Source organism: Setaria italica, chromosome VIII (genome assembly GCF_000263155.2).
Source record: "Setaria italica strain Yugu1 chromosome VIII, Setaria_italica_v2.0, whole genome shotgun sequence".
Lineage (NCBI taxonomy): Eukaryota > Viridiplantae > Streptophyta > Magnoliopsida > Poales > Poaceae > Setaria > Setaria italica.
The window spans coordinates 36,400,255-36,410,803 of record NC_028457.1 but is presented as its reverse complement, the minus strand read 5'-3'; the positions used below and the strand labels follow the sequence as shown (position 1 = coordinate 36,410,803).

General features: G+C 43.2%; 1 protein-coding gene across 2 annotated transcripts; it reads right to left on the bottom strand.

Annotated features, from left to right (window-relative positions):
* Window positions 1–5,513: 5,513 nt before the first annotated feature.
* Window positions 5,514–10,281, bottom strand: LOC101777251 (laccase-15). 2 transcript variants are annotated; one of them, XM_022829286.1, is made up of 7 exons: window positions 10,094–10,281; window positions 9,834–9,985; window positions 9,281–9,528; window positions 8,080–8,202; window positions 6,992–7,993; window positions 6,001–6,193; window positions 5,514–5,681 (listed from the first exon to the last, which is right to left on the bottom strand). In XM_022829286.1, the coding sequence occupies exons 1-6, from the start codon at window positions 10,193–10,195 to the stop codon at window positions 6,024–6,026; spliced, it is 1,797 nt and encodes a 598-aa protein (XP_022685021.1). In that variant the 5' UTR covers window positions 10,196–10,281; the 3' UTR covers window positions 5,514–5,681; window positions 6,001–6,023. The 2 variants fall into 2 exon arrangements, with proteins under 2 accessions (XP_022685021.1, XP_004979840.1); XM_004979783.4 differs by lacking the exon at window positions 5,514–5,681 and having other exon boundaries at window positions 5,873–6,193.
* Between the last annotated feature and the right edge of the window lie 268 nt (window positions 10,282–10,549).

Sequence of the window (10,549 nt, the reverse complement as noted above, 5' to 3'; positions counted from 1 at the left end):
ATGAACCAACTCCAACTTATAGAAATCCAGCAAGCCCCGGAAGAAATCACAAGTTGGCAGTGCGAGACCCCGCTCAATGAAGTGGTGAAAAGGATAAAATTCAAGTAGCTAGAGCATACAACAAAGAGGTCAAGGCCAAGACATTTCAGGTGGGGGATCTGGTTTCGAAGACAATTCTACCTATAGGAACCAAGAGCAATAAATTTGGAAAGTGGTCTCGAAGTTGGGAAGGGCCATATAAAATTACAAGTGTGCTTCATGAGAATTCCTATATGGTAGAGACATTGCATGGATTTAAGCTACCTAGAGCTCTGAAGTGTTTGGCAAGACGCTTGAAACAATATGGCCAATATTTTGAGATATCGCCCTAAGAACAAATGGTCGATGAAATTTATCGCCCTTAGGTTTATTTTATTTCTTGGTCCGCAAGTTTTACCAAGAAACAGGGGGCATGTGTTGGAGCCCAAAAGTGGCAGCAATGCCGACCAAGCTGGACCAGCCGGTCAGACTGGTCTCTATGGGTGGTCTGACCGTTTTGGCCATTGTAGCCGGTCTGGTATGCGCCTACCGGTCTGACCGGTGGTCCCGACCGATCAGACTGCTCACCTTGAGTTCGAGGAGAATTTTGGAGTTCTGGTCGAATTGGAGTTGAAACGGAATTTCCTTGCGCAAAAAGGCCTTCCACCCTATAAATATAAAATATAAAGGGCCCTGGCCGATTGAGGTTAAATACCTAATCGTCAAACATATCTTTTACACTTTTATTTCAAACCCTGGCTTTTCCAACCACTTTGCTTTCCTCCATTGTCCCAGCAGTGTTTGAAGACGTTCTGAGTGGCCTGACCGATCTCAGAGTAATCCTAAACTCACCATCTCCGACGGGTCCTTCCCGAGATGGTGATCTTAGATTTTTCTAGAAGTTCCTCGACAACCAGTCTGACCGGCTAGGTCCAAGGACTCCGGCGAGTTGATCTTCTAGTGCACGCGCGAACTAGCGCACTCTTGGTCGGAAAAGGCGCCAACACCAAAAACTTTTGCGAGGCTTTTATCTGGTTCCGATACAGGAGAGGACAGAAAAAATATGAAAGAATGGAATTCTGGGAGCTATGTGGGTGATTACTCGTTTATTATACGTATGGAAGGAAGCGATGGAAGTGCGGGCCGAGGTTGGGCCGACTGGCGGTCAAATTCTGAATGGCTAACAAATTGAGGCCCAATAAATGAATCTCTCTCGTGCGCGAGAGACTGCGGGGTGCAGGCCAAGCTGATGGGTTGGGCTGAGTGGAGGTGCTCGTCTAGGAAGGCTTGCAAGCAAAGAAATACCGAAGAGTTGGTGCGCGTTTTGGACGCAGCTATTATCATCGACGAGGAGAGGTTGTGGACGCCTAGTAATGAGGAGGAATTGGGGAAGATTTGAAGGGGATACTACGGTTTGTATTGGGTCTACGTTAGGCGGGGAATGAAAAAAGGGTACAACAACATCAACGTTCATTCTGTAACAAAACACATATGAAATTTATAAAATCAGGGGCAAGTTTCTTAAATGTTTCGATCTGAGAAATGTATATATATAGTCATCGTAGATAGTTTTTTGTAAAATCTATTTGTAATCAGCTAGTCATTGCATATGCTTTTAAAATCCTTGTAATTGATGGCATGCAACAATCTTTTTTATCGTGTCCATCCCCATCTCTACTAAAACTCATGGAGTTTTTCTACCGTACCTTATACTAGAATTTGGCGGTATGTAACACAGAGACAATCTAACCATCAGTGCCTTAACAAAACACTACTAGAAAGAGACAATCTAACCATCAGTGCCTTAACAAAACACTACTAGAAAGAAAAAAGATTTGTAGGAGCGGCTCAATTTTTTTTGGCCTAAAAGGTCACCCGCACCTACAAAAGGAGCTGGGTTACTGTAGCTTTCCGGCCACCCTGGAGAAGCATTCGTAGGGCTGGGCCATGGGTAAGACATCCCACCATTTAGCGGACGATGGGGGTGACCTGCCCCTAAAAATATAGCGTCTGAAAATGAAAAATATTTCTAAAAGCGGGCGATGGCATCACCTGCTCCCAAAAATGATTTATAGGGGAGGGTGATGGTATGGCTCGCCCCTAGAAATGTCAAATAACTTTTTAACTTTTTCATATGATCTCGAATGAAGAAAAATTTAATATCAAAATTGTAGAGCTTGACAAGATCTATGGCATTTAATAGTCCAAAAAATCATTATCAGTTCTCAAATTTTGAAATCTAGAATTTCTGAATTTTTCAAACAACCCTCGATGTAAAGCAGCTCTTATCAATGTTCTACTGATCAAACAGACCTAAAATTTATAGTTCATATATTTTTCAATTAAGATGGTTTAGTATCCCATGATTATTTAGGCATTAGTTGTTCCCTACATGACTATGACTATTGATATGGATAGTGCATTTATACACACACTAGACTATATAGTTACACTACACGAAATCTTTCGACCTATGATGAATCAAAAAGTTAAAAAGTGTCATTTCGTACTGAAATTTCAATGAGATTGTGAAAAAATATATTATAGCAAGTATGCTTGTATCTGGATAACATTTCTAATAGCTCATATGCTTATTTCTTTATTGAACCCAAGGTCCTGCATAGTTCAAAAGTAATTAGGTTCTAGTCCTTTTTTTTCTGTTTAGCCCCTACTCTTTTATAAAATCCTACCCACTATCTTGCTCTTTTACTTGTTAGACCTTCTATTTATATGTTTAATTAGGTTTTGGCCCTCAGTTTCTTTGAGTCTAGCCCCTGGAAGTTTAGTTTCCTCACAGTTAAGCCTCTGAACCTTGTTTAGCTCATATCTGTAGTGTTTTAAATTTGTTTTAAGCGATCCTTGCACCTATGAGTTTGTGTTGATGCATAGATTAGTTTTATGGTCTTGTTTTACTCTGTTGCTACTGCTTGATGTAGTGTTTTGTTATTTTAGTCCTTTGTTTGCTTGTATGTACTTGCTTGATGTGCATAGAAGGATCGCAGTTTGAGGAATTCGAATCGCAAGGCTTTGAAGACTTTGAGCAGCAAGAGCAAGTTCGCGAAGGAAAGTTGTGCCCTTGACCACAATTTGATCCTATGCATCCCTTTACTTTCATGTTCAATACACATATGCTATGCACTTTAAGTATATAAACATGATGGGTCCTATTTAAGGTGTGCCTAGTTTTATCCCTACACCTTGAACAACCTGGGTTTACTTTATTGTTGGATAGTTCTTGCTTAGTTGCTCTAACTGGGTATGGTGATATTAATGAACCAATTCTTAAACTTATTTTATTTATGCTATACCTTCCATTAATACAAGATCACCATGGTTAATTGGAACATGGAGCGACCACCCAGGAAAACAGTACAACCATAAGAACTACGTGGTGAAATAATTAGAGACTCTAGTCTAAGGTAATCTTACTGAAAGGGCAATAGGGGAGGCTCAGGCTTATCTGCTCTATGGTAGTTTCACAGTCTTCAGAGAGGTTTATGCTTTGCTTCGACCTGAAACCTTAGCGGGTTACTACTTACTAGGGAATCTTTGTAAAGGCCTCGTAGCATCATTATGCAATCACACCTTGGAAGTTTGGTATTGTTCTTAGCCCACACAACATGGTTGGGTCTAAAGTTCTTTTGAACTTTTACGTGACTTGTGGGTAAATATGTACAACCCGTGCAGAGTGTAAAACTGTTATAATAGCCGTATTCATGGTCAAGAGCGGCCTGGACCCTCACATGATTAATTTATCGGAAGTTGAATTCAGCTGATGTTATTTATTGCTGTTATATTTATTTATGCATGCTTAATGTGGGTGGTATAAACTTATACTTAGTAATTGCTAATAAAATCTACCCAACCAATTAAAATGCTGAAATGCTATTAAACAATAGCCTATCCCTGCATAATCTTGCACTACACATTCCCCACGCTTACTAAGTACCAACCACAAGTGCACTCACCCTTGCTAAAATCGCTGCTCAGACCAAGTCAACTTTGAGGAGGTTCTTAAAGACTTTGAAGAGTTCTAGGCGTACGTGTGCCACTAGTCAACTGCCTATGGAGTCGTTGTCATCGTTGGAGCTCAGCTGCTAGAATAAAGACTCATTTTGCCATTCGCAATAAAGACTTTCGGTCATGTAATAAATTTAATACTCTCTCTTTACATTTTGGCGCTGCCTATGGTATTTACTGAAGTCGTTGCATGTGTGAAACTTGATCCTGGTGCACATGTAATTTATCCATCTGGTTTTGCCTTTAAAACCCGGAGTGACACTCCGCCGCCGCGGCACCTCCCATCCCCCGCGGGCTCCTGCCGCCGGGCCTTCGTGGTGCTTACCTCGCCCTCTTCCTAGCGGGCTCCGACTTGCCGGGCCTCCGCGGTGCTTACCTTGCCCTCTTCCTCACAGGCTCCGGCTCCTTGCCCTTCCTCTCCGACCTCTACTGCACCGCCGGCCGCGCCTCCGCCACTAGGCCTATGGCCAGTGGATGTTATTTTGGCCATGATTGTTGTGGCCGCGGACACTATATTCTCGAGGAGCCACCGTTGGCTTGTCCTCTAGGAATTTACTTCCCTAATCGCGTCATTGACTTGCCTTGCAGCGATCGAAGCCAAGGATGGATGCCTAACATAGTAATATTCTTTCCCTCTTGTAATTGTTTCTTTTGTGCTACACATGAATAATTCCTAAATATACTTACATACAATGTAGCTTATCGAACCTATTAGATAGGTCAAAGATGTTATCGAAGCTCTAGGTGGCACTTCTCCTTTAGTGCAATCCGAGGTAGTTGGTGCAAGGAATTTTATGAGAGTAAAGATCTCTTTTCAAGTACATGTTCGAGGAGGACAGGCTAACTCGATGCAACCAGGATAGGCCATCCTGATGGTATCAATTGCCGCATGGGGTGATGAAGCACCAATTAGGAGCATTATTGAAGTTCCATCATGGAGGCCTGTCTACAACAGCTTAAAGATCATGGGTAGTTTGTACCAGACTTCTCATATTTTTGAATAAAGGTGCTCGAGGAGGGAGAAAGCAATGTGACTATGACTACTAAGAGGCTTTGTCAGCTCAATTTATATGGCATGGTATGGAACATATCTAATCATTCTTTTGTGAGTTATGTTACATTTTTTAACTTTCATCATGTTTCTTTTAGGATATCTTTGGTCAAACAATGGCAAAGAGCTTTCATGCGATTCTAGCTCAAGCCTTGGATGTGTTGAATTATAGTTACACTGATGGAAATCCGATATGCACTAGAGATTTTAAGCTCCAGCTCATCTCCCTTTCTATAGGGCATATGAACTTGGGCGATAGTTGGAGGGAGTAATTTGAACTTTTTCCTTAAGTTTTTATGTTGCCTAATTCACCCCTAAATACGAGCACCAGTTCCTTACATAGTTTTTCTGAAATTTATATTTTTTCTCTATTGAACTTACATTGAGAAATATATCAGTTAATGGCAAACAAGTAGAGAAACAATACAGCAAAAGTCCAACAAAATCACTTGAACTCAAATTTCAAGGAGATTGTGAAAAAAATATATTATAGCAAGTATGCGTGTATCTGTATAACATCTTCTAATAGCTCATATGTTTATTTCTTTATTGGAAAGCCCATTATGATAGTTATCGTCTAGACACCATTTACCACTACAAGAAACAACCCCTATAGATACGTTTTATTTTTAGGTTAGATACGCTTTATTTCATCTCTAGTGAATTATAGATACGCTTCACTAAAGTGTGTCTGGAGCGTCTCCCTATGGACCATGTCAAGAACTATAAACACGTTTTGTCAAACGTGTCTACAATTCAGAAACAACACTTTAAAAACATATCTACGTTGCAAGTTTTGAAGTGCTTTACTAAAGTGTGTTAACAACTGCCGGGAGCATAAGAAATATAGATACGCTTTCAATAGCATAGCAATCCAAGCATGACTACCACTATGTTTTGTTGTAGTGTACGCGTGGGACTTAATTTGCTCATTCTAAAGGTAGTATTCATCTGGCATGAGATTATTATCATCGCCATATGTCAGAAAATCCACTGGCGGTGAGGGGAGCGATGTGTTCGCTGTTGGTCCGTCCTCCACAATGAACAATGCTATCATGCCCATTGATTGATGAAACTCGAAGTGGCAATGCATATACCATACACCTATACAACAAAAAGGAGAGCATCAGATCTGTTGTTTCTACTTACCCACCCCATCCCAACTACAACTGAAATATGAGTGCGTATCTAAAAATATCCGTAGTTCAAGTGATAAGTTAATAAATCTTTTACTGCAGCAATAATCATGACATATTTTCTTCTATAAAAAAGTTGTAGATCACTGACGAACTCAAGGTGAATACTTTTACGTGGATAATAAGTCTAGTCCTTTTATTTCTTTACAATTATTGGCTTATATAAAATTTCTAAACTTGTACTTTCAAAATAGGCTTCATTGAAACTTGAAAAATTGGGCAATGAGGTGCTAGCTCTTGAAAACACTTTCCTATATTTCAAATTTTTGTTTTTGTGAACTCAACGGCAGAGATGTTGGAAAACTAAAAGGAAATTGATCGATTGGTACTTGAATCATTTGGTTAAAACAAAGGATCTAATAATAAAATGATATCCAAATAGAACAAAGGACCTAGTAGATGCAGAAAATAATTATTAATTTTTTAACTTCACACTGCACTAGGAAAGCGCAATAAACCTTTTTAAAAGAACTTTTAATAGCACTACAGACTTGAGGCATGACACGTGGCAAACATAAACAACAAAGTTATAGCATTGACATGTGGTACTTTTCAGCCTCATACATACAAATCAAACTTTAAACCTAGCTAATGTATCGTAGGACAGTTATTCATATAACAAATTCCGAAAGAGAAAGAGTTGTTATGTTCTACATAATTGTATCTTCCTTGGCCAAAAAAAAGAAAGTTAAAATCACGTTCGTACCTGGATTGTCCGCAATAAACCGGACAGCCACCCATCCAAGCCGTGGTACAAGCACGGTGTTCACAAGTGGAGGATTAACTAGGTTGTACTTCGCCACATCCCTTTCCATGTCATAGTTGCCGCTCCCCTGTGCCAGCACGAACATGTCATGTCCGTGCAGGTGCATCGGGTTGGACTCGCTCTGCAACATTGACGTGCTCTGGAACACCACATCAACAACAGCTCCATACCGGAATCGCCGTGCCAACGCAGCCTTGGACGTCGGCTCTAGCTGTTCCTCCTTGGGTCCTGTTGGGATCAAGGAATTGTCAGTGAAGTTGAACACCCGCGGTGGTACATCAGGGAGTTCTTGCAGCCAGTCAATGTTGCTGGGGTTCTGGTAGTGGGCTTCTAGCAGTGGTCTCGACACGGTGGGGAGCTCGTATGATATATTATTCATGGTTGCCACAACGATGACCTCGTCGCTCTCTGCTCCTCTCTCGCAGGACTGGCCTTGCCGACAAACGGAGCCAAGCCCGAGCGTTATGAATAGGCGTTCATCGATTCGCTTCGGCACTGGTAGGTGTCTTGGGTGGTGCAAGCTGGTAAGGTTGCCATGGAAGTAGAACGATAGCATATGGTTGTGGTTGTCAGGCATCTCTGGTGACATTGGAACATCACCGGGCTGATTTCCTCCTGCTCCGTTGCTATACTGCAGTACGCCTCTAGTGGGCAAGACTGGGCTCTGATAGTCGGGCTTTGGAGGCTGGTTGGGCATGGCGACCATGTAGTATCTTCCAGGAGACGCATCGGCGACCACGAGGGCGTCGAATGTCTGGCCGGGAGCGATCGCGATGGTGTCCGTCGTATAGGGGCTAACGTAGTTGGCATCGCCAGCAACCACTATGAACTTGTGCCCAGCTATCTTGAGGTAGTACTCAGAGAAGAGCGCAGCATTGAGTACTCGGAGCAGGTAGGTCTTGCCGGGCTCCAGGTCCAGCTTGTAGGCTTCTTCGACGACGCCTTCAAAGTTGAATCATGAAACTTCAGTGAGATAAAACATAATATTTCAACGTGGACATGAATTAGTCTAATACTAGTTTGATTACCAGAGCAGTTGTAGAGATCTCCAAGCTTGGCATTGATTGTGGACGCTTTGAAGTAATCGTCAGCCACATAATGCCTCAAGTGCCTGTCCACCTGTCCAAGGTCCTCTAGGTCCCACCACTCCCCTGTCATTACCAGGAACACAACAGTAAATAGTTCAGCCACAGCATTGTGAAATAAAAGTATAGAACGTATGCCAGCTAGATTTCCGACTTTGCTTTATAATTATTTGATTCTCTTTGTGCACTATTTGCCTTGTTATTTTGGATCGGCTAATGTGCTGAGAATGTTGTTGGCATATATATGGCTGCCAGCAGTTGCACAGGCCGGAGCCAAATCCTTTTTCTAATGAAATTTTTAGAGTAAAATACGCCCGGCGGTACTTCTACTTGTCCCTTCGTGCCATCTAGCTGCACGAACTCTTAAAATGCATCTTTGGTTAATTGGTGCACCGTTCCCCACATCAGCTCCTAGCGCTGAAGTGGCTGGATGACTTGGCTTCGCTCGACAGCTCGGGGTTGGCACATTTCATCGAGCGGGTCGTGGTCGAGGTTATGGATCCACAGCAGGTCCCGGTGGTATAGATCACCGTACCGTTCTGGCTCACGCTGTGGCCGGGCCGGATGCCGCGGGCCTCCTCGAACGCTACGCGTGACGCCGCGCCGGACCTGTATACTGCTGCGTGGCATGGTGTGCGCGCGTGTGCCTGTGCAACGCTGCATCTAAGGCCCAGAGCTAACAGAGGCACCTGCCGCGTTGCTGGAAGCCACGAGGAAGATGAGGAGGCAAGGACCATGCCGATGACCATGAAGAGAATGCATTTTTGGACGATGGCCTAGGATCCTAGACGCGAACCTGCCATAGCTTAATGCTTAATGATGGTAATGAACACCTATAGAATCGTGGGAACGCAAGAAGCTAAATACGCCGATACGGAGGAGAATTGACGAGACTGAGCAGCAATTTTGGAACGGGGCAAATCAACAAAGGAAAACTGAAAAGGAAGTCCCTCGGACGCGCCGGCGGCTCGTCCTGACGTCGGATTGCCTCCCGGAGCCGGAACAGTATGCCATCGTCCCGTCCTACGGCGCCCATGGAATTTGCGCGCTAGCTGCCAGTGGGGAACGACTGCGTCCAGTATGAAAACAGTGTGCAATTTTGATTTTATTTTATGAGGCTGTCAAATGGTGAAAATTCACATACCTATAATGATGGGGATCTCCTTATGAGGCTTAGGAAATGGATAGGAGATGGCTCCATGCCTCGGCCGGATGATCAAGATGCCATGTATTGTTGCACGGAGGCAGGGGACATGAGCATGCCACCATAGGGTTCCTTCCTGCCCGGAAGCATCGAAACGGTAGGTAAAGTTATGGTCTGGAAGGATGGGGCGCTGGGTAATCATCGGCACGCCATCCGCCCAGCAGTTGAGCAGCTGCCTCACTCCATGCCTACAAGAGGAAAACTCGAAACAATGAATTCCAAAAGATCAATGCAAAAAGAAAATCTATGTCATTATGCAGTGACCGATTTTTCTGTTCATCCATCAGTGACATTTTGAAGTGATGGAAACTAACTAATTTTTACTAATGTCATCATTGGCGGCGCTAGAATCAATACGGTTTCAGGAACTTGAAACACACCAATTGGATCTGTATTAGTGCTGAAATTTCTGGACCTTGGAGTGTTACTGGTAGGGTCTTTTCTCTGGAACACATGAATCAACTGAACAATTGACTAGTGCATAATTTATTACCAGTGGATTGTTAAGTTGAAGGGTGACTTGTTGACAACATGGACGGCGATGGAGTCTCCCTCTGTGACCTCGATCGCCGGCCCGGGCAACTGCCCATTCACCACGGTGACCAGCGTATCCTTGCACAAGTGAGTCATAGTCACCTGGGTCACCTGCATATGTACATGCTTCAACATCAGTAAATGAATATACATATAAATGTCCAAATTAAGAACGGATCAGTGGTTGGAACTAAAATCATGAAAGAGCAGCATGCTTACAACAAAGGTGTGCTCGACGATGGCTGTACCCGCTGACAGGGCTATGACAGAGAAGAAGATGAGAGCAGCGGTGGCTGCCACTGGAAGGCTCCGGCTGTCCATGGTATGAGATTTGGCTAGCTAGCTCAATGTGCTCTGCAATGTGCCTCTTAAGTAGTACTACATATAGGTAAAGTGTGGCTGCATTGACAATAATGTGGATGCCAAGGATCCCACACACTCATGCTTTGTTTATCTTCTTTTAAGACACGCGCCTCACGTGGAACAGGCCTACGTACGCAGAGCACCTCTATTACACTATCGTTCTCATTTCGAGTAAAAGGATTAATCTGAAGATGTTGTGTTTGGAACAATAAGATTATAATGTAGCCATCACCTTACTAAACTTCGAAGGTTGTACTAAACTCACCAACTACAAACACAACTAGACCACATGAGATATTGAGTTAGGACCCC

Excerpts from the sequence above, each read along its gene's own strand:
- LOC101777251 (XM_022829286.1), bottom strand. The coding sequence starts at position 10,195 with ATGGACAGCCGGAGCCTTCCAGTGGCAGCCACCGCTGCTCTCATCTTC. Across the intron at positions 7,994-8,079 it reads AGATCTCTACAACTGCTCTG|GCGTCGTCGAAGAAGCCTAC; the intron begins GTAATCAAACTA and ends TCAACTTTGAAG. Across the intron at positions 6,194-6,991 it reads GTTTATTGCGGACAATCCAG|GTGTATGGTATATGCATTGC; the intron begins GTACGAACGTGA and ends TTTGTTGTATAG.